The 24,911-nt window shown below is 32.6% G+C and overlaps 1 protein-coding gene across 1 annotated transcript; it reads right to left on the reverse strand.

Annotated features, from left to right (window-relative positions):
• Nucleotides 1-304: 304 nt before the first annotated feature.
• LOC145325980 (uncharacterized) lies at nucleotides 305-24,368 on the reverse strand. The gene is made up of 8 exons (XM_080169033.1): nucleotides 24,263-24,368; nucleotides 22,653-22,935; nucleotides 21,024-21,139; nucleotides 18,730-19,013; nucleotides 17,605-17,689; nucleotides 2,722-2,802; nucleotides 2,382-2,454; nucleotides 305-1,867 (listed from the first exon to the last, which is right to left on the reverse strand). Exons 1-8 carry the CDS (start codon nucleotides 24,334-24,336, stop codon nucleotides 1,007-1,009), a joined length of 1,857 nt encoding a protein of 618 aa, XP_080025159.1. The 5' UTR covers nucleotides 24,337-24,368; the 3' UTR covers nucleotides 305-1,006.
• Nucleotides 24,369-24,911: the final 543 nt, after the last annotated feature.

Raw genomic sequence — 24,911 nt, forward strand, 5'->3', positions numbered from 1 at the left:
TTATTGAAAAAATATATTTTGTTGAACCCCGGTTAAGCAAAACTTTGAGCTTTGGGAGTTCGTCACGTATGGGTTAAAGAAAAATCACAAAAGTTAGGACACGTTCTCTAACAAAGTTGGTTAGTAATACCCTTTTCTTGAGGCGCTATCACTGTTACCCCCCCCCCCCTTCAATTTAATTAAAACCAAGGGGAGAAAGTAAGTTTTTCGTTTGTTTATTTATTACATTAGGTCGAGTATGTCCCCAGCAGGGCCCCAGGGGTTAGGCTTAGAAAAATTACCCCTTCCCTAGATTTAAATTTATTTTAAAAAATTGGTGGGGGGGGAGGGGTGTTAACAGTGATCAACCAGCCACTTGTGGAAAATACCAATTTTGTAAAAATAAAAAAAATCTTAAACATATAATCAAACAAAAAATGCAAAAATCTGAAATATCTAATAATACAAAAAAAAACTATATGGCAGGTAAAAATTAAATATTATTATACTAGAGAACAAAACAAAAAATCAACAGTGAATAAATTCTTAGACAAATTAACAACATAGAAAATCTATAATTATAAAGAATTTTTTCTTTAAAAATAAATTTCAATAAAATATGGCTTTCAGACAAAAATGTCAAGACGTCTGAATTAACATTAATAATTTAGCCTAAATTTAACCAGTTCTTTTAATTTTTTTTTTTTATATAAAAAATTTTTCTTGAAATCATTTTAAATACCTACCTAATAATTTATGAAAACTTCTTCTAACTACAAATAAAAATTTTTTAATGAACAAAGAAATTTTAAATTCTGTGTATTAGCTTTTAAGATTAAAATTATTAATTGCGTAAAGAAGAATTAATTTTAATTGAATGAATAGTGTATAGAAAATGTGGAAAATCTGTAAATATTTGTAAATGAGGTATTTTGCAATTTTCTTCTCAAGTTTGCAATTATTTAACAATAAGCTCTTAATTTATGATATTTGCCATAAACTATTGAATTTGCCATAATATATTACTTTACATTTCAGTGCAGCGTGCTATAGGTGGAATCCTTTGTAAAATTACTCTCTGTTCCCCATTAGGGCCAAAAAATCTACCAGTCACTTTATGGCCTGCTGATCGTCCGTTGATCAGCTGATTGACTGTATGACGTGGCCGAATTCCATTGGTTGGATAACTGTTGGTCATCTGACGTAACAATCTTTCATTGGCTGCTTCATCATTGCATTGCTGATGTATTAATTCCTCATTGGTTACATCACCAAAAATCATCTGTTGGTTGTTATGACGTGTCAAACTCCCATTGGACACAAGTACATTATTAGGTACATCAGCATTTAAAGACTCATGACGTGGCAATTCATCATTGGATGTTAAACTGCTTTTTAAGACATAATTGCTACGTGTCATTCTCTGATTGGTCCACTTCTCATCAGAGTTAGTATCAAAAGAATCAACTAAATTTTCATGGAATCCATTGCAAGACAAACCATTTTCAATTACTTCATCAGTGGTTTTCTTTTCGGGGTTATCTTTGACGAACATCTTACCTTTGAACCTAGTTGTCATGTGCTGTAAAACTTGATTTTTTACATCAAAATTTAGATTATGGCCATTTTCAAGTGCTGAGCAGTCGTCATATTCAACAACCTTAACTTTTTCAATTTCTTTATCAAAGTTATCTTCTGAATTAACAATTTCAACAGTGCCATTGTTAGTAAGATGATTAAATGATTCTTTGAATGCTTTGTTAACATCATGGTTTATAGTTCCTTCAACTTTATTATGATTGCAATGATCGTACATTTGACTAGAACTTTGACTGAATCCCATAAAACTTCTTCTCATAGGTTTCTTATTCTTTCGTTTTTTGCTACCCTAAAAAATCAAATAAAATGTTATTTCATATTAAAAAACATGATGTTGATGGAAAATATCTGACTTTCCTATAAGATTGAACATAAATAAAGTTAAAGAAACAATTTTGATTTCACATTACTGATTGTTTGGTACATACTAGGATGGCAGAGTCAAAACTTAGAAGAGATAATCTTATTTTGTCATCATTGGGGATGTACATTGTACAATTTATCTACATAGTTTCATCCAGAGGGGTGCAGAAGCGTGGTGTATCTACCCCCCTAGTACAATGGATGTGTCAAGAAAAAAGCCACACAACCTTAAATTTAAAGGAGGAGCGGCTGGGGGGGGGGGGGGGAGTGACACTTCCTTGAGTGAGTAGGCGGACACCTTGGAGGGTGAATCAACACCCATGGCAAAAACCTCTGCAAGCCACTAGTCTTATCCCTTAATATCCCTGATTTTTTTTGTTGATTTGTAGTTGTTACTGCGCTATTTATAAAAAAAAAGTTATCATTAATTTACAACTTACCGTTACTCTGATCACAGATTTGGTATTCAAAATTAAACTAGAATCTTGAGATCGTTCTTCATCAATAAAATATCTGAAAATAATGAATAAAAAATAACTGCTTTATAAAATAAAATAAAAATAATTCAATTAAAATTTCTTGGAATAAGAAACAATAATTACAATGAAGATTAAAAATAGGTTTTTGAAAATTCGAATGGATTAGAACCAGTTCTCAGTCATACTGAAAAATGATGTATAGCATCGTATTGTAGACCATGTTCCACTAATAATCAATAAAAAAATTTAAATATCCGCGAAAAGTTGTCTATAATACGATGGGATAAATGACTATTAATACCTAGGTTCTTGACGAAATTGAGGTTGTCTCCACATTTGGCGGGAGGCTTCGGTGTTAGACTGATTTTTCCTTTTTCCAATCCTGAAAAGCACAAAATTTCATGAATGAACAGTAAAAAGTAGTGCAGAAAAATGTAGATAATCGTATGGCATTACAGTATAGGAAACCTAAAGGAGAATGCAGAAAGGGGTTGGGGCCTATTTAATACACTAGTCCCCAATGTTTCATAATGTTTTCTTGTTTGTTGGCCTAATTGCATTAGGGACTTTTATTGAATTTGAATGTTTGGTTCATTAAGTTGAGTGTCCAAACGACGTTTCAACCTGTATTTGTAATCTATAGAAGAGGGAATTTTGAGTATCATCATTGGGGATGTACATCATTTTATAGGGCAGTATCTTTTCCCTTTAGAACCCTGAGTGGTACGTTAATAACCCAGTTAAATAGAAGTTGAACAAAAAATAAAAATATGATGTTGATGTCTAAATGTATATCATTTGTATTTTTGTACTCAGAGAACAAATTCGTAATATTATTTGACAAAGTAATTTGCCACAAAATAAGGAAATAAAGAGAAATAGATATAAAAATTCATATCTAACTTGGCGTAGTACATATATCAAATCATTTCAAGAAAGTTCGTATGTTCATTGTAAATATGTTTATTTTAAAGCTTTTAAATTTTATGAATGGGTAATAAAATACTTGAAAACCAATGGTATTGAGTATCTTAAAGTTCGTTTGTCTTGCTCTGCGATTCCCCCTGTTTTAAATTAACTTACAAAAGTTGGGCATAGTCCCTTTTGTGGCAACGGGGCAAATTGCCTAACCCTGCGGGGCAATATAACCTACCACAAGCCATTTTGAAAATACGACGAATCGCTCCTTAAGAGTCCTTGCCACGAAAGGGACTATACTCCCAAAAGATTAAGTGAAATACATATTTGTTGTAAGATTTAACATATACAATGTAAAAAAAAAAAACTCCCTCAACCCAACTTAAATTATCCCTAAATCCTTGAGAGAAACCCAAGAATTGAAAAGAACCTACGTCAGTGGACGAACAGAGTATGGAAACTTGGAAAACAAAAGTTTTGTCAAAACAGATTTTTGGTTTAAACTTAGCCCTTCTTCATTTTATTAGTCTAACATTTTTAAGAATCTAAACTTTGTAATAATCTAATACAACTTCTGTGTTTTTATCTTTTATGCTTATTTACAACCATAAATCTTAACTTTTAAATTATTATATAAGATCTTGACAAAAGTCACCCTCCCCTTTTACCACGTAGTTTAATCTTATATACTATACATGAAGTATCTTTTTGCCTTTGTTGACGAATATTTACATGCAATGCTTATTCCTATCCCTGACGTCAATGAGAATGAGAATACAAAAGAAAGAAAATTGTCTTTTTCATCATAAATATACATTATTATAACTATTATAATACATAGGCGTTCAGTCTACAAAAATATTCTGTTTTTATTTTGGTTTCACATGCAAAGTGGTAGCTTTAATTCGAGAGTTTAAAGTTTGGTTCAGCAGCCTCAGCCACATTACAAAACCCACATTAAAATGAATCTTAAGCCGCATCTACCAAATACTAAGTCACAATCAAACTAAGCCAACCTTAGACATAGCCACCCCCAGCCAAGTGTCATTGTGAAAACTGCAGTTCCTAACAAACATATTTGCACTGGTTATTATTAATCTACTTTAAGCTATATAAGTTGGAAAGAATTTTAATGTATATAATAGATTTGAAATCTGCATAAAATTTTAAGGATTTTTTATAAAAATCGTTTTTATATAATTCTTTATTTAAAAGCGCAAATACAATTTAAGTTAATTAATTTTGACCAATAGGATAAGTGGATTGGAAACTACCTGAGCTCTAATTGGTTGAATGAAATACGAAACTTAAGCTTCTTCAATCAGAGCGCAGATTGTTTTCAATCCACCAATCACAGATGTCAAAATTGATTAACTTAAATTGTACACTGGTGTCCTGGATAGAAAACAGGTTTATTTTGAGTTACGTATGACAAGACCTATATTTCTATGACCGGGCGTGCATGACGGTTCAGCACATAACTTTCATTAAATCACAGCTGATCATTTTTGTGGATTTTTTTGAAAATTACTTTTTTATCCAGATTTTCATAGTTTTTCCCCCAAAAAATCTCAATATTCTCACATTTCCAGCTTAGTTATTCTAAATTCATGCAAAAAAGTATAATAGATGACAGCTATAACAAGATCAATAACCTCAATTGACTATTCTAAGATTTGTAGGTGAAACATAGATCCTGGATGTGATACAAGGTTCCTCTGAGGTTCCACCAAAAAAGTTTAAACAAATCAGAAAATCAGCAATGATTTTGTACAATGTTTTCATTGTAGTATTGACAAGTAAATCACTTCTAGACACCAAGCATATGGAGGACTGGTAAAATTATTTCATTACTGAAACCAGGGAAACTTGATAATTAGGGTTCCAGCTACTGCCCTGTCTCACTTCTTTATCCTGCCTGCATGATTCGTCCCTACCCGAATGATGCTGTTTAACTTGCAGACCAACATTATGGCTTTCACACAGGCAGGTTTGCCACCACTGCCTTACAGAGTATTAAAACCTTAATCAACAACAGCCTAAACAATAAGAAACCAGTTATCAGAGCAGTGCCAGTTGCCATTTATCTTTCAAAGGCTTTTGACACTATAAACAATGAGATTCTACTGCATAATATTAATGCACTAGACTTGAATGAGTACATGTAACGTTTTTTTGTGAATACCTTAGAGGTAGACAACAATTTGTTGTTATCAGAGGATCTAACCATGCATACAAATCTACCAAACATGCTGACCTACAAGGAGGGGTCCTATACCATATACTATTTGAACTGTAAATTTCATAAATGCCAACACCTCACTCTAATTACATCTAATTTCCTCTGCTGACAACTCCAACAGCATAAGTCCCCTTATTTATCCTTATGTCAAGGACATAAAAGCTTACTTAGCAGTTCCTAATGATTGGTTAAAAAGTCAGAGCCCATTCATTTCTCCAGCCAAATCTTTACCACCCTTTCGAATGAAGCAGGCACTGTAGTCATTGTTGAAACAGTACCATAAGTCAGACATCCTAAGTTCTTAGGTGTTACATGTGACAATCTTTTCTATATCGACCATCTTGTTAAGGAGCCTAGAAACAAACTAAACCCCAAAAACAAAATGTTTTGAGCCCTCTCCACCAGAAGGAAAGAAAAGTAAGTCATAGTAAATACATAAAAAGCAATTTGCAGCCACAGCCACAATACTGAACTAACTGTTTCCAATGATGATAAGCAGGAACAAACAATAACACAGGAACTATTTAGACATCAAGTCAGCAAGGAACCAATATTAAGCAAGATAGCTTGTCAATATTACAAGGAAAACTTTATACAGAATCATTGCTGATTCTGAAGCATGTTAGTTTAAACTTCATTGGTGGAACCTCAGAGGGACATCTTATTACAGCCAGGAACTATGCTATAACAATTCATGAGGCATGCATGAGGGGTCTAACAAAAGAGTATTTTTTTGGGTTGACTACCAAAACAAACCTAAGTTTTGTTTATCTGTTTAGACATTAATTCAAATAACAACTTCAAATAACTTTTACCCAACTTCTAGACTACAAATCTTAGATTAGTTAATTGATTCTGAAAGATCTTGTTATGGATAATAACATAGTCAGCTGTCATCTAGTATACTTTTCTTTGATTAAATTTAGATTAACTAAGCTGTAAATATGAGAACATTGTGTTTTTTTGTGGAAAAACTATGAAAATCTGGGTAAAAAAGTAATTTTCAAAAAAATCCATAAAAATGATCAGCTGTGATTTAATGAAAGTTATGTGCTGAACCGTCATATGCGCCCAGTCATAGAAATATAGGTCTTGTCATACGTAACTCAACAAAAACCTGTTTCCTATCCAGGACACCAGTGTGTATTTGCGCTTTTAGATAAAGAATTATACAAATAACGAATTTTATAAAAAAAATTTATGCAGATTCCAAATCTATTATATACATTAAAATTCTTTCCAACTTATATAGTTTAATCTACACGGCTTTCTGTTAAGTGAAATGCAGATATCCTGATTAAAACAATTCAGATCAGCTTTTATCTGTTATTTATATACAAAGTCTGAAGAAATTGTAAAGGAAAAGCAGAAATATAAAATAAAAACACCAATATCTACAAATCTGTAGAAATATTGAATAAAAATTGCTCTGAAGTATAGAAAGATTATGAAATTTTTCCTTTGATCTGTATATTGAAGTTTTTATTTTATTGTAGAATATACGTGGATATTATGATAGGGTAAAGATAGTAGTCAATTTTACCGGTCGTTTATTGGTCAGTTTGTTCATCCAGTAGGGAGGGAGAGGATGGTGTAAAGGGGGGATGGGGTGGATAGTTATTTTAGCCCGCTAAAATTTGCATTTAAGTATCCAAACACACTATGTATATTAGAGGGAGAATAATAGTTATTTATCGCATCGTATTATATACAGCTTTCCGCGGATATTAAATGAAAAATTATAAAATTAAAACCAATTTTGAAGCACAACCCGAGAAGAACAATCTAATCAGTTCAGGAGTTACCAAGATATTAAGCTTCTGACAGACAGGCATACATAAAGACAATCAGATATGAGATATTGTTAGCATTATAAAAAGAATAAAGGCTAATATGTGTAGTAATATTAGAACAAAACAATAGAGGGGTTAAATAACTGAAAATCCCCATCCAATGGACTCTATGCCGACTTTCAATTGGGTTTTTGAATATCAGACTATAGCGTCGGCAATATTAACACAGCCAAGTTGATACAAAAAAAGCAAAAAGCAATTTGATAGCAGACAAAATAAATCCCCAATAGGTCCAGGTAGCTAAATGGATTATATATCCAAACTTATACATTTATTGTAGTAATAATGTTGTTTGTGCATATTTAGACACTCTATATAAATATTTGTATAATGTTACAAAATGAGCAAACATAATATGGAGAATAAATGCGAGAGATTGACAGCCGCCATATATAAGGCGGCGGCTAAACTACAAAAATAAAATTAGGTGGTATTTGATTTCATCATTGCAATTAATGCCAATGGGCTGGCCAATGGATATAGAATATACGTGGATATTATGACAGGAGAAAAATTGTCGTCAAGGGGGAGGTAGGTTGTGCTAAAATTCCGTAAAGGTGTGAGTTTTAAGGCTTAAAAACAGTAGTAGAACAATAATATTCACTAAATATGTGTATTCCTTATTGAATAGAACCATAGACAAAAAATTTATATATTTATATTTAGTGAGTATTATCGTTCTACTACTGGTTTTAAGCCTTAAAACTCACACCTTTACTGAATTTTAGCACAACCTACCTCCCTCTTTAGGTTGCTAACATCCTATCATTTATTGTTCAGTTTGTCATCCAGTTGGAGGGGAGGGGATGGAGTAAAGGTGGTGGATTCGATTGGAGGATCATTATTTTAGCCATTTTAATAAATAATAAATCCATTGTCAGGCCACCTTTCCTATCCAGCAACTTAATATCTAATTAACATGCAGGTATTCAAAGATTAGAAATTTTACTCTCTTTCTGGTGGTAGTTATAAAACAGTAGAATTTATAAAGAAGAAATTAAGTGAATATAAGCTATAAGCTGGAAATTAAAAAAGTTTTACCTATATACTGTTCAAAAAAAATAAAAAACTTGACATTTTTTTTTTGGTAAAACCTAGTAAACCAATTGAGATGCTTCCCTTTCATAACTGATTAAGTTAAGAGGTCTTAACAGATTTGTTTAGCGTCAGCATTTTTATTATCATTGAACATAGACATGAGGATAAGTAATAAACATGGTACTTTCAAAGTTTCAAACAAAACCATTTCTCGATAACCTACATCTTGGAAAATAGGAGAAATATCCCCCCCCCCAAAAAAATATTTTTTTAAAAACAAAAACAATAAAGGGAACCCCGCAAAAATGAAGCAAAGCCCCCAAAAATAATAATAGCGAAATATGAATACATTTCTTTCTTTCTTTCTGTAGCCCATTTTTCTTATTCATCCGTTACATCATCATTACTGGCCAGATTGAGAAATCTGGCTGCTTCCAGAGGGTTGGTCCAGAGGTCTCTGACAGTGAGGGTAGTAGGGTTCTCCGGACAGTTAAACAGGTGGTTGGTTGTGTGAGTAGCAGGGCAGTTGGGACAGGTGTCATCAATAGAATTGTCAATTCTTGCTCTGTAACTGTTGAGAAAGCTACTATAGCCGGAACGTAGTTGAGCAAGTGTGCTTCTGGTGGTTCTAGGTAGAACCCTTTCAGTAGCGTTTATGGGGGGAGGGGGGGCATTGAGAACTTTGCTGTTGGCCATGTTGTTTAGCATGTCTCTGACAGAGGTGGTGTGGATATGCTTCAGTCTCCTCTTATAGGCATCGGAGGAGAGGTTTGGGGTGGATAAGTCCTTTATTTCTCTGCCAAATTTGGAGGTCAATGTTTCCTTCATCTGGCGGGCGGGGGGGCGAGCATTTAGATTCGTTGGGTTAGGGTGGTCCTGTTTCTGTGTAGAGAGTAGGTATTGTTTGCTGAGCATTTCACAGTGCTGTCTGACTTTCATTAGCTTGGTTTCATGATGTAAGTGATCTATGTCAGACATTAGATGACAGCCTGTGGCGGTGCGCAGCGCGGAGTTTTGAGCCGCCTGGAGTCTTTTCCAATTAGTTTCACTTAAGGAGGGGGTCCAAATTGGAGCACAGTAGTTAAGTGTAGATTGTCCGATGGCCTTGTAGGTGTTGGTAATTACTTCCTTCTCCTTACCCCAGTTGGTGCCAGTCAGTGCTTTCAGGATGTTATTCTTAGACTGTAGCTTAGTTTTCATATCTGAAGCATGCTGGTTAAAGGAGAGGAGGCCATCAAAAGTGACCCCAAGAAATTTGGGTTTCTTGACGGTCGGGACAGTTTCACCATTGATTTTCACATCCAGTGTTAGATTTACCTCATATGAAGCAGTTGTGAAAAGAGTAGCTGATGACTTGGCAGGTGAAATGAAAAGATTACGGCTCTTGAACCAGGTGTCAAGTGTGTCGAGATATTGGTTGATCTCTTTCACCACGGTGTCGATAACAGGTCCAGAATTTAAAATGTTGGAATCATCAGCATAAGATACCAATTTTATGTCGCCAGGTGGTAAGGGCATGGAGGACATATAGAGGTTGAACAAAACAGGTGATAAAACTCCGCCTTGTGGTACCCCTTGCTTGACTTTCCTAAATGTTGATCTAGAGTTTCTAAATTCAACATATGTCTGTCTGCCGCGAAGATAACCACAGAGAAAGCGTTTGACATAGTCATTTAGAGGAAGGTTGTTAATGTCCTCTAGAAGAAGCTGATGGTCCACGGTGTCAAATGCTTTGGACAGGTCAATTGCCACAGAGACTGTGCGGCTGACGGGTTTCTTCCGGTTAAGTCCTGAGTTGATGTGGTTCAAAATGCTGTGGAGGGCTGTGGTGGTCGATCTGTTCTTTCTGAATCCATGCTGGTGGTCAGCAAGCTGAACAGCAGCATTGACTAGTGGTAAAATACATGATCAACACCGCCGTTTAGAGAAATTTTTGATAATACCTTTATAGCTTAAAGAACAATTCTATATAGGAGGTAGGACTTCCTATTCCATCTTGGTCAAAGCCCAAGTTGTAATCATATTGTAATATAAAACGTTTTAATTAAATAGCAACTTTGACTTTTTTCACATAAGTGTCTATCCCTGCTTTATAAAAATAATTGTTTTTTTTACTCAAGTTATATATAAAAAGGAAAAATTGCTTTATCTACACTTTTTTCAATTTCTTAAATCTTAAAAAATAATCATGACGAGTTTTAGTATATTAAACTTGTGTAAGTTTCTATATTTTTCTACTACAAGTGAGAGAAAGAATAGTTATTTCTCGCATCGTATTATAAACGGCTTTCCGCAAATATAAAAAGTACAATTATGAGATTAAAACTAGTTTTTTTAGCCCCGAGGTGCCGAAGGCACAGGCTAAAAAAAATGGTTTTAATCTTATGATTGTACATTTCTATATTCGTAGAAAGCTGGATTTAATACGATGCTAGACATAGTTTTTTCGTATGGATGAGAACCGGTTCCTATCCACCGGATTCGAATGAATACGAGAAAAAATAATAAAAATAATCACTTGTTCATTGAGATCAGTGATCATTCCTTAAAGGGTTATATGGGTATTGTCGGTTTGATGACATCGCCTCTTAAGGGGCGTATCGTCGTATTTTCACAGTAGCTTTTGATATGCTTTTTTAGGTTATGTAAATGTTAATGATTGCCCAAAAGTGTTAAAGCCCCCCGCATGGGCTAGAAATATTAGGAAAGCTAATGTGAAAATACGACGAAATGCCCCTTAAGAGACGGTGTCACAAAACTGACAATACCCGGTTATGGTATTGTCGATTATATTTATCTGTGTCCTACAATATCTCGTTAATGGCTAGAGCTGTAAAACAAGAATTTTCTGGGACGTTTGATATTGGTCAAGGGTTATATAAATTGGGGAAGAGGGTCGAACTAAAACTATTAAATGGGGAAAAACAGAAAGAAGGTCCATGATGCCAGGATCTATATCCCCAATTATGATACACAAAATTACCCTTTCTGTAGATTAAATTTAGTGATAGAAACGTTATCATAAAACTTTGGGGACTAGTATAATATTAAATCTCCCCTCCCTCCTTGCCAATATGCTTAACCGATAGAGATATATTTAAACCTATTTCCTTTTTTTTAGATGAATTATTCTTAAATCCAACTTTATCCTGTACTTACAGATGTAAAGATATTTGAATAAGAATGGCTTCAGACTTGAAAAGTCCATATTCAATAGATGTACATTTTATTCAAATATTGTTATACAAAATCTTTTAATATTATCCTGTGAACCAAAGTAGTTGTATGCGTGCAAATGTTTTTAAACGCGAAGCTTTTCTATAATTAGGGTCGGTCAATCCGTTACAAACGGATAGCTTTTTTCGTTAATTTAGGCATGTTAGAATTGTCCTATCGATTTCAAACTTTGCATGGTGATTCCTTAAGTAGTTAGGTACGATTTAGAAAGCGTATCAACTCTATAATCATAACAAGAATGTCCGTACGTCCATTTTAAACATGTTGATTTTTTTTTACTTTTTTAACAACAAATTTTTTATGTGATCTAATCATCCGATTGATCTGATTTTTGGTATGTTGATTCGTGGAACAACAAAGTATAATTTTATAAGCAAAGCAACTCTATAATCAAGTCCTAAAAATGTAAGTATGTCCATAAACATTATCCTGTATCAAGCAGTTTTTCAACAAATTTACTTACAATTTTGCTCCGATTCTTATACATTTATATTCTGATTATTTAGTTCTGACACTATACAAGTGTTAATGTCCTTGTAAACCATAAAAAGTAACAGGATGTTGGTTCGTATCTACGTAATTATCAGTAAATTTTAAAGTGAAATAAAGAAGGGCGAGAAGAGTGTATTTGTAACATATTTAAAGGGCTCGTCATTAGTCTACCAAACCATTTGTCTTCCAGTCCGTTGCCTATCCGTTTACCATCAAAGGTGGATTCTTAAAAAAAACTCTTTGGCTCACTGCCTCACTAAAATCAGTGAGGCTCGCTAAAAATAAGGTGGGGATAATTTTGCCTCACTGCGAGCCTCACTAATTTTAGTGAGGCAGTGAGCCCAAATTTTTTAAAGAATTCACCTCTGATTGTCTTTTTTTTCTTTCTTAAAAATTTGAATTGGTTATCGGCAAATTTTGAAGTGAAATCCACAGGGGCAAATAGAGACGAGTGTATTTGTAACATATATTTCAAAATTTACATAAAATATACAGAAATTTAATACTTCCCTTATACAGACTTCAAACATTTCTTACGAGTATCAGAAATATTCTACATATTTATAAATTTCAAGCTACTTCGACTCTAAACTCTAGAGGACATGGAAGAAGTGTAAAAATAGCCTAAAACCATGTCATTGCATTTTTGAAGGTTCTATTGAAAGCACAAACTCATCAGACCTGACACTTCCGAGATCTTTAGCTTCAGACAGAAAAATTAAACTACTTTATAACATAGGATTTGAAGTACTTAAAATTCCATTTTCTGGTATGAAAGAATTTATTTACATTATAAAAAATCCCATTTTTAATCTGCAGTTATTACCTCATATATTTTTCTTTTAATTATGAACAAACAAGGATGACAACATCCATAAAAGCGAAGCACTGAAACGGTAGGACAAACGGACATTAACACTTGTATAGTGTTAGAACTTAATTATCATTATATAAATTTATAAGAGTCAAAGCAAAATTGTAAGTAAATTTGTTGAAAAACTGCTTGATACAGGAAAATTTTTATGGACATACTTACATTTTTAGGACTTGATTATAGAGTTGCTTCGCTTAATACATTATACTTTGTTGTCCCAGGAATCAATATACCAAAAATCAGATCAATCCGATGATTAGATCACATAAAAATTTGTTGTTAAAAAAGTAAAAAAATCAACATGTTTAAAATGGACGTACGGACATTTTGGTAATGATTATAGAGTTGCTACGCTTTCTAAATCGTACCTAATTACTAAAGGAATCACCATGCAAAATTTGAAATCGATAGGACAATTCTAACATGCCTAAATTAACGGAAAAAGCTATCCGTTACGGACGTACGGACGGACGGACGGACGGACGGACCGACCCTAATTATAGAAAAGCTTCGCTTTTAAAAACTTCTCAAAACAATAAAAAGAAACGATCTACCTCCAAACGAGTATAATTTGTGAGCAGAACCTAATTAAATCTTTGTTATACAAGAGTATATTGTTTGAGTGAGGGTACAATTTTCTAGATAAAAAGTATCAGAATGCAGTATTCATCAAGATGCCTTAAAATGATGGTTAGTATAAACCCACCAACTTTATTTTTAGTTTTATTTCCAATTGTCATTTATCATTTAAATGCTTTTTTTCCATGGGAGGGTTAAGCTACCCTCCCTAAAAAAATTAGAAAATACGTGCATGGTACAAAACTTCCCGAGTGATAACTGAAATTTTTTTTTTTATGGCTGATACAAAATCTTTTTTTTGGTTGTTGAATGTATGTCTCTACATAAAAGAATTACTAGTTGCACATTTGGAGTGGATAGATATAATGAAACTTCTCATTAAACGTGATTTACACAACACACAGTTTTATAATTTTGTCTAGTACTTAAGTTTGCACAACCAATTTGGCAATTATTTATATAGATAATTACAAGGTACTTCATCTAAATTGTCTAAAATCCATTGATCTAAACAAACAATCAGCCGAGATTTCAATCATTTTAAATATGTATGTAGATAAAAAAAAATCAGTTCAACAACATATTTTAAATTAAGAAATGTTAGCTCAATAATACATAATCAGTTTAGATTTGCAGCCCTTTTTTCCGTCAAAATCCGTGTTAGAATTTTGGCGAACACACCAAAGAAATCAATTGAAAAAGCAAAAAGAATAAGAAATATTTGGAAACTCAAGTGTATAGGATGTATTCGTTCTTATTTTTTAGTAGCGAAGCCTTTCTATAGTTAGGGTCGGTCCGCCCGTACGTACGTCCGTAACGGATAGCTTTTTTCGTTAATTTAGGCATGTTAGAATTGTCCTATCGATTTCAAACTTTGCATTATCATTCCTGTAGTAGTTAGGTACGAATTAGAAAGCGTAGCAACTCTATAATCATTACCAAAATGTCCGTACGTCCATTTTAAACATGTTGATTTTTTTACTTTTTTGACAACAAACTTTGATGTAATCTAATCATCCGATTGATCTGATTTTTTGTATACTGATTCCTAGGACAACAAAATACAATATTATAAGCGAAGCAACTTTATAATTAAGTCCTAAAAATATCAGTATGTCCATAAACATTATTCTGTATCAAGCATTTTTTCAACAAATTTACTTACAATTTTGCATCGACTCTTATACATTTATATTCTGATTATTCAGTTCTGACACTATACAAGTGTTAATGTCCGTTTTCCTACCGTTTCAGCGCTTCGCTTTTATGGATGTTGTCATCCTTGTTTAATAAATAATTCTGAAACTAAAACTATTTTTCTTGTATACCAAAATATGAATGTAATATCAAAGATATTAAAACTGTGTAAAAGAATGATTAATGTGTTTAGCCTCGCAAGCTTAGGCATGTAATATTTACTTATAGGCATGTACTTTGTACACTTAGCTATGTTCTTTTTTAGTTTTTATGAGCAATAGTTGGTTCTTAAATCTGTACAATGATGTATTGAATAGGAGGTATTAATAATTAAGTGCATATGTTTTTATGTCTATTGCAATTTTTCCAGCTATTTATGAGATCTTAATGAATATACATTATACATAAAACAAACATACGTATTACGTACACAATACATATCACTAGGTACTTTAGTATATGGTAAAAAAAGGTTTGATACTATGTATAAAATGTTGGTGTCGAAAATTATTCCTTTGTAATATCAAATAACTAAAGGTCTTATTATTCATAGCACTATACAAATATTTTTTTTATTTACTGCCTTAAATAATCTATATTAATATTTTCTCACATACAGGTTTATATAAGCTAATAATAAAAGTTCGTGATCGCATTTTTAAAAATTATTCATTTTAATATTAATGGTAGCCAGGTACCTAGATAGTTTTATAAAATAAAATAAAAACTATATTAATCCAAACAGATTTTTTGAGTATTTTAATTTAAATAAAATCAAAAGAGTTTCATAATACAAAACTGTATATAACAAAATAAAATTCTGATACGCATTAAGATACATTTTTTTTACAAAGGTTATAAATAGTATCTAAACCCTGACCCACTTCATTATGCAATCTACATTTTCCTGGATATTTCGTCTATGGTAGTACATACGTGTACAGCTTTACAGTGCATTGTTTCTATTTGTTAAAGCAACACGTATGATAAAAGAAAAAGATTCTTTTTAAAGTAAAATGCTTATATATCAATCAAAATCTATATTTCTTATTTTTTACTGATCCACTTCATTATGCAAATCAAGAGAAAATCAATGGGAAAACGTTTGTTTTGCACTTTTACTGTAAAGCTGTACACTTATGGACTACCATAGACAAAATATCCAGGAAAATGTAGATTGCATAATGAAGTGGTTCAGGGTTTATGTAGAGTTCGTTTGATTTCGCCTTGCAAACATCCCAAATATATTCAATTAGTTCTATTCATTCACTTGGGTTAGATCAAAACTTTTTGCAAATCCAAATAAAACAAAAGTATCTAATATGTACATTGTCTGTCCGCTAAGATCTAGTTAATTACCACTGGACCGATTGAATTCTCCTTTTCTGACAAGTTATCAGAGAGAGGGGACAATGGGCTGTTTATTACACTAGTCCCCAAACTTATATAATAACGTTTTCTTATTCGTTGGCTTAACAACATTGGGTACTTCAGTGAATTTCTATTTGTTGATTCATTAAGTTGAGTTTTTAAACGTTTCTAACACTAATTTCAATCTACAAAATGTGCAATTTTGTGGTTCATCATTGGGGATGTACATCAATTTATTATCATTTCCTTTTAGATCCCTAAAAGTTGCAGTGTAATGGACATAGCTTAACTGATTTGTTGAAGGGCATATCAACCAAGCCAAGAAATATAAAGCCCCTGTATAAATAATTTCAGTTTTGTAGTATCCTAGTCTTCCATCCAAAATGGGTAGTTTCACGAAATGCATTTGAACTAAATTTAGTGAACCGCATATTTTTTTCCTGGTTAATTGGTTAAACTACATTTATATGGCATATATTTAAAAGAATTTCAATTTTCTACCACGTAGTTTTTAAAATATCAAGATATTTCTGATATATGCAATTTAAAAAGAAGATTTTTAAGTCCAGGATAATTTCAAAACTACGTGGTAGAAAATTGAAATTCTTTCAAATATATGCCATATAAATATAGTTTAACCTATTAACTAGCAAAAAATATGCGGTTCACTAAATTATATTCAAATGCATTTCGTGAAACTACATTTTTGTATCATTTAAAATTAAAACTAATGTTAAATAAATGAAATTACATGAGCAATTTTATTTAATAATATGAAAATGAATTTCACATAAAAACATTTCAGTTATATTAAAATTTAAACATGCCATGTTTCAAAACATTACACTAAAATGCTAATTTGCAAGTAAGCAAATAATTTGGACGGCTATTTTTCTACCAATCAATGCAAAACTAGTGAATAACTAATAATTTCTATGGCCAAATAAGTTTTTAAACCCCCTGCATGAGCTACACCTCCCTGGCAAAGCCCTGTGCACGCCACTGCATGCTTAAATCGCAATAATTAAATGGTTTATTAATCACTAGCGGCTACGCCCCTAGAGGCCTCTAGTGTCACTTTAGATGTTTTTGTTTGTTAAAGTCTCTACGTTACTTCTTTATGTTACGATTCTCTTTATGTTACGTTAATGTCTCCCGTATATTTTTAAAATTTTCGATTTTTTTGTCATTTCTCTTGGGAGGGTGGTTCCTCCCCCAAAATAGTTATAAACCTTCCCAGAACCCATGAGAATCTACCCTGTTAAGGAGAACCCGATCGGTTCAGCGGTTAGCGAGATCCTTCGGTACAGACACACAGACAAACAAACCTCCTGTTACTTTAGTATAATCATACATTTTGAAAGTGAGCAAATGAAGGCATACCTTGTTCGAGAAAGATTAAGACCGTCCCACTCTAATTTTCTTGTACACAGAATACTTTTAGCTCCTCGTAATTTCTCTTCATCACCTAGAAAATCATATAATAATAAAATAAAATGTTTCATTTAAAAAAATATTTCCTACAATTTATATTTTTCCAAAATTGTATTAATGTTTTCAATTATTAGATGACAGGTCTAACTGATCTATTTTGAAAAGAAATTAATTCTTTTTTTCAGCTACCTACTCCATCAGTCTAGAACACAAATATGGATAAAACTTATAAAAAAAATATTCTAAACATTTAAAACAATAAGGGCTCGGCAGTCGCGACAAAATCCAGGTTCCTTGAATGCTTTGAAATTTATTTTAAAAGAGGGATTGCTATATTTGAGTTAAGTTTAGACTTCCAGCTGATTTTAATTATAAAAGGTCGATGTCCATGAGACTTCCAGGCGGCTGCCGAGCAATAAAAAAGTTTTTGTGATTAAAAACGACTGTGACAGGCCTCTAGGGGCACTTAAAGGAAAGTGCAGAGACAACGGTCCAATTTCAATCTTAACTTTATTTTAGAAAGAAAAATATGACCCATGAGAAGCTTCACAGTAAAGGATAAACATATCGGTTCAGCGGTTAGCTAGATCCTTTCTGTACAGACAAACAAACACACACACACAGACATCCTGTAACTTTTTATAAAAGGATTCAATATTTTTCTATATTGCTGTCCCTGACTTAAAATACAAATAGTTTATCCCAGGAGGCTTTTATACTTATTAAAAATTGTTTTAGTGCTTCCTTTTACAAATAACTAAATATTAAAAATAGAAAATATAAATAATTGCATGCAACTTTTGGGAGATTTGTAAGGGAAATGCTGATCTCAAATCTGCTCTTGATTACCATACTCCGGTGGTTCAACCTCCTTACATAGCACACCATATGTCATTACTGTAACTTCCATTTGATTGAAAAAAATTCCTAATGCCGTAACTTGGCCGAATTTTGATTCTTATATCCCCCAGCCAACTAAACACATAGATAATTTCATTCTATTAACAGACGTTCATGTACGGACTGACTAGAATAAGTTATGGAGTAGCTTCACAACTAAAAGACAAATCTTACCTAGTTGAAAAGGATTATTATCTCCACAATAGCTGGATCTGGTCGGTATTAGAGAATCCAAAATTTTGGTATCACCCGCACCTCTCAGCAGTGCAGCTGCCGCCGCTGCTTTTAGCGGCTGTAATGGCGGTTGAATTCCTTCTGGCGGTGAGGTGGTTCCACTTGAACTGTTAGAGGCTGGTGGTAATGGAAATACTGGCGGCTTTTTGCGCTTTCGCCGCCGTTTTATTTGTGTTTCTTTGGTTAGTTTTAGAGCTGCTAGATCTTTTTCTACTTCACTTTTCCTAAACAATTTCATTACAAATTTTTACATTTAAGGATATATAAATTCAAACATTTTTTTAAGAGTTAAGCTTTTATAAAACACTATATAGAATAACTAGCGGCTACGCCCCTAGAAGCCTCTAGTGGCACTTTAAATGTTTTTGTTTGTTAAAGTTAATTTTTTATGTACGATACCTCTTTATTTGACGTTGAAGTCTCCCCTAAATTTTAAAATTTTTGATTTTTTTGTCATTTCTCTTGGGAGGGTGGTGGTACCCTCCCCCAAAATAGTTATAAACCTTCCCGGGACTTATGAGAAGCTACCCTGTTAAGGAGAACCCGATCGGTTAAGCGGTTAGCGAGATCCTTCGGTACAAACACACAGACATCCTGTTACTTTAGTATAAGGATATACAAATAACACACTATACTAATAAAATAATCTAGTTGCAATAGTGAAGGTCCTCTAGTTATAGAGTAGCTGTGATAATAGAAAACTTTCCTACCATTAGACGTTATCGTCCTTTTAGTGAAAATGTTTTACATTTAATACAAAATGTTAATTAAAGTAATGGATATTGGTAATAAAAGTAAAATAAACATAACAAATAACTAATGTTTTAGTATGGAAATGAAATATTCAAAAAAAACTTAGAGTGATGAAAAGCAGTAGAAAAAGTAGGACTAAAAAATTAAATAGAGTTTAAAAAACGCCTTTAGAACAGTTTCTGTACAGATATTTTCGTTTTACAGGCTTCTTTTCACTTCAAGATTAGTGGGAATAGATACTCTGGGAAGCTCCTTTTTCTATATTATTACTGAACTACAGTTTTTTGTTCTTTTTTTCTGGGCTTTTACAATGACTTTAATATTTCTCAGTTTTTCTATAAACGTAAAGGATATTGATATAAAATAATGTTAATTACTGTCAATTGAAAATTATAGATATATTAAGTGTAAAACAAAAGAAAAGTTATTAGGTACAAAAACTGAACCTTATACAATTTTTTCTTCTCAACTTCATATAGATACTTTAATACAGGGGCGTCCAAGCTTTTTTTGGGGGGGGTTAACAAATTTTTAAGGGGGGGTAATTCGTTTTTTTTTTTGGGGGGGGGGGGGGTGGGTTAAATGCGCCGCAAATTTGTTTTAACCCCCCCCAAAAAAAAAATTTTGCCCCAGGGTTAAAATTTGCTTGGGGGGGCCCCACTTACCCCCCCTGAAATCTGTTAGCAGGGGTAAATTTTGTTTACCCCCCCCAAAATATTACCGCCAACTATTTGAATACCATGCCTAATTATACTAGGAATCGCCATTAAAAATCAAAGGTAATGCTCAGAGAAAGTATTCGCTTTCATTGTTCAACTTCATAGATACAAGAATCTTCAAAATGGGTTTGAAATTGATAGGACAGTTCTAACAGGATCTTGGACAAAGTAGCTTCAGGACATTTACTTAAGAAAAGTAGCTTCCGCAGCGCTCGGCCCCCTAGCCTATAACCTAACCTAACCTAGTGCTAATGTCGTATGGGTGAGTTGCACCTGGACTGAACAGTCAACTTGTCAACTCAAGGCCAGACTCTTGGTCCTTCACCTCATACCCGTAATACAGTAGATTAACAGACAACCAACTCTCTGTGATGCACGACCTTTGTCTGAGAAGTCCTAACCTATGTTAGCCTCAGAACATTTATTTAAGAAAAATATCATCAACTGATAATACATAGGTCGTTTAGAATTTCGTGGATTTTGCAAAAAGTGGTTGATAGATTTTTACAATTTTTTATAATGTTTTTACAATTTCTAATAATGTTTTTACAATTTTTTGGTTAGGTTAGGTTATAGGCTAGGGAGGCCAGGGGGTCGAGCGCTGGGGCCATGACCTTTATCAACAGTGGAGACTACTTTCCTTAGGAGGCTACTTCCTTAGGAGGCTACTTTGTCCTGAAGCTACTTTGTCCTAAGCTACTTTGTCCGAAGCTACTTTGTCCAATATCCTTCTAACATGCGTTTAAAAAGAAATTAGTTTACCTTGGTGGGACAATGGATGCAAACTTGACGCAGACCCGCGGGAATCCTTTCTGGAACAATTGTCGAGAGATTTCTAGGGGCAGGGGTCTCACCAACTCCAATGGGGTTTCAATAACCTAAATAAAAAAAAAACAAGAATAACAATATCAATAAGCTGCAGGCTCTAAAATCAGACGGTTGAAAAAAAAAGAATTTTAACACTAATAAAGTGTTACAACTGTTAGGTACAGGAATTATCATAAAAAGTTTTAAATGGATAGGGCAATTCCAAATTAATTATAAGACGGATTGTATGGACCATAATTAAAGAAAAACTTAAAAGGTAAGTTGCACGAAATGCATTTAAACTTGAATTTAGTGAACTGCATATATTTTCCTGTTCAATGGTTTAAACAACATTTATAGGGCATATATTTGAAAGAATTTCAATTTCCTACCATGTAGTTTTAAAACTATAAAGACTTGAAAATCGTGTTTTTGAAATATACAATTTATAAAGCTGGCTTATTTTCACAAAAACAGCATGACGACTATTTTAGTGATGTCTAATTGTTTGGTATTTATTGTAATACAAAATTATATACATATCTGATGGTTTACCTGTAACTTATGTTTGATATTATTTTTCTGAAATGCACTTCATGCAACTATCCCTTTAAAAAAAGGATGGCTAACACTCATGAAAGCAAAGCTCAACAAATCAGAAAGTCAGACAAACGCACATTAAAAATACAGAAAAACACTTCATAATTAACTAGCGGCTTCGCCCCAAGAGGTTTGATCAAACCAATTTTTCGTAGGTATTTTAGATTTAAAAGACAAATAAAAAAAAATTTAAGGGGGAGTTTTTTTTTTGGGGGGGGGGGAGGTGGTGGGTAGTCGACCCCACTATTTTAATTTTAGTTTAAATTTTTTTTTTTTTTGGGGGGGGGTATTTTTCATTTTTTGGGGGTTGGGGGTGTCCCCCCCCCCCCAAAAAAAAAAATAGTTATAAACCTTCTTGGGACCTATGAGAGGCTACCCTGTAAAGGAGATCCCAATCGGTTCAGCGGTTAGCGAGATCCTTCTCTACAAACAAACAGACAGACAAACATCGTTCTACTTTGTATTATAGATTAAGAGATATAAGTTTTCCGGAATTTTAATGTAGGGAGTAGATTTGAAATCTGCAGCAAATTTTAAGGATTTTTTATAAAATTCGTTTTTTGTATAATTCTTTATCTAAAAGCGGAAACACATTTTAAGTTAATTAATTTTGACCAATAGGATAGTTGGATTTTAAACTACCTGCGCTCTAATTGGTTGAATGATGTACGACATCAAATCAGAGCGCAGATTTTTTAAATCCACCAATCACGGATGCCAAAATTAATTAACTTAATTTGTATTTCCGCTTTTAGATAAAGAATTATACAAAAAATGAATTTTATAAAAAATCCTTAAAATTAGATGCAGATTTCAAATCTACTCCCTACATTAAAATTCCGGAAAACTTATATCTCTTATTATAGATATCATTTAAGGGAAGAAAAAATTCACGAAAGTGCTGCAATTATCCGAATCGTGAGAACAATAGTTAGGACTTTCAGACAAAGGTTTTATAGGGAAAAGTTCTAAAATCAAATCTACCTCATTTTCTTCGTCAGAGAAATTGCTAACCATTTTTTTCTTTCTATTTTTCATCTTTTCTTTTCTTTCTTTCATCTTCAATTTCAACTGCTTTTTCGACAACACCTTAGCTTTGCTTTTAATCATCTTTTTCTTTACAATTAACTGTTCCTTTTTAGGTTTCTTGGTGGTAAATGTTAGCAACTCAGATCTGCGTTTATACTTTCTCGGCTTCTTTGCAATTTGCAATTCATTGTCTTTGTTCTCTTGATTTTGATTGTGATAAGCTGAGTTACTGTCACCACTAGATATTTCAATGTTAGATTTATCTAAACTTTCCTATCCTAATTTAAAAACAACAGGATGTCTGTCAGTCTGTAAGAATCAAAGGATCAATATACTTTACTTATAGGTCCTGGGAAGGTTTAAAACTATTTTAAGGGAGGATATCCCCCTCCCCTAAGAGATATCAACCCTGAATAAAATTGCTTTACAAAGAGACATGTACACCAGAAGCTATGCTCTCTGGAGATATTACTAATAGAGCTTATAATTGGCAGGGTCAAGCACGTGAAAGTGAAAAAGGATGTCAATGTGCGTCATATTCATCAACTATTAGAAAAACCGGGTATAGTCCCTTTCGTAACATCGCACCTTATGGGGCGATTCTTCACATTTTTCACAGTAGCTTTTCTCCTATTTCTTGCCCCTGCGGGGGGCTCTAACCCTGCGGGGCCAATCATCTAACCCTGTGGGACAATCACCTAACCCAATATAACTTAACCTAACTTAAAATAACCTAAAGGCCATTTTAAAAATACGACGAATCGCCCCTTATGGGGCGATGTTACGAAAGGGAATATTCCCGAAAAACCTAATTATGGAATTACTTACCGTAAAGTTTTGAAAATTATATTTAATTTAGCTAAAAAAATTAATTTAAATCTTTTTCCGTTTTAACTTAAATTTAAGGAATAAACCTAATTATGGAATAACTTTAAGTAAGTTTTTAAAAAAATAAACTTATTTAGCTAGGTAATAAAATTAATTTAAATATTTTTACGTTTTAACTTCAATTTATGAAATAATTTAACATCCTACTTAAAAATTTCATATACATATATCTAACATTTAATTAAATTCTCTTTCTATTCTTAGAATATACTAATATTCACAAAATTAATTAAACAGTAATTGTTAAAAAGCTGAATGTTAAATATTAAAAGATTTCCAGATTTATATTCATATTTTAAGAAAAGAAAAACTAAGGATTTAAGGGTTTCTCAAATATGTTTCATTTTTTAGCGGTTCAAATCAAGAAACTATCAATAAAACTGTCTATGTAATTTCATGATTATATAGGTCGAGTAATTTAAATGGTAACTAATATTTTATCCATGAATATAACTTATTTAAGTGTTATAGTGATAATATTTTTTGCTAGTTAAAATCTGATCGACTTAATTTTTGAATTATAAGAGAAGGTTTTTATGGACTGGGAAGGAACTAAGCTAGTTTTTTTTCTTAAATTTAATAGTAAAATAAATTTTAAAAAAGCTTAGTTTTATGAGAGAAAAAATATGCGGAGGTAACACTCTGTTAAAATTTAAAGATATTAACATTTCAAATTCCTTTGAATTAGTTTAGAATTGTGGTGAAGATTAGCCAGCAAAACTCGTGGACTACGAGTCACAATCTTTTTCATTTCAACTTCTCTACTCTCTTTTTCTTTTCCACAAATCTAAAGCCATTGGATTTCATAATATATGGATTAAGTATTTCAGCAAAGTATAGGACAATTGCAGTCAAATTAATAAAAAAAATAAACATACACCTAGTTTAGGAATATTTTTCAAGAAATTAATTAATCTAATTACATTTGGAAATTAACTGTATACAACAAGAATACGTAGTGCAGCACACTGCTTTTCAAAAGCGTACTTTTGGAAACAAGTTTATGATTATGCCTATTTCCTTTATTTTTTTAAAGATAAAAAAAATATAAAAAAATAATAAAAAGCTCGTCTAAGAAGGGGGGTAGAGTATTTAGGATTGTAAATCATTTATGCCCCAAATTATATTAAAACTTATTCATAAGCTAAAAAACTGAAGGAACTTTCTAGAAATATCCAAGTAGAGTCAAAATTTTTTTTACAAATATTTAATTTACAAAAAAAATGCGTTATCCTCTTTCCCCCCCCCCCCTTCCCCCCTGACAGAGAACAACTATTTTAGGTTAGGTAAGGTTATAGGCTAGGGAGCCGAGCGCTGCGGCCAGAG

The sequence above is a fragment of the Acartia tonsa genome, chromosome 8 (genome assembly GCF_053477335.1).
Source record: "Acartia tonsa isolate MP-2025a chromosome 8, ASM5347733v1, whole genome shotgun sequence".
NCBI classification, from domain to species: Eukaryota; Metazoa; Arthropoda; class Copepoda; order Calanoida; family Acartiidae; genus Acartia; species Acartia tonsa.

Coding starts and splice junctions, on each gene's coding strand:
- LOC145325980 (XM_080169033.1), bottom strand. CDS start 24,336: ATGAAAAAGATTGTGACTCGTAGTCCACGAGTTTTGCTGGCTAATCTT. Junction 21,140..22,652: donor TCTCTGACGAAGAAAATGAG/GTAGATTTGATT, acceptor TTTTTTATTTAG/GTTATTGAAACCCCATTGGA. Junction 1,868..2,381: donor AATCTGTGATCAGAGTAACG/GTAAGTTGTAAA, acceptor TTGATTTTTTAG/GGTAGCAAAAAACGAAAGAA.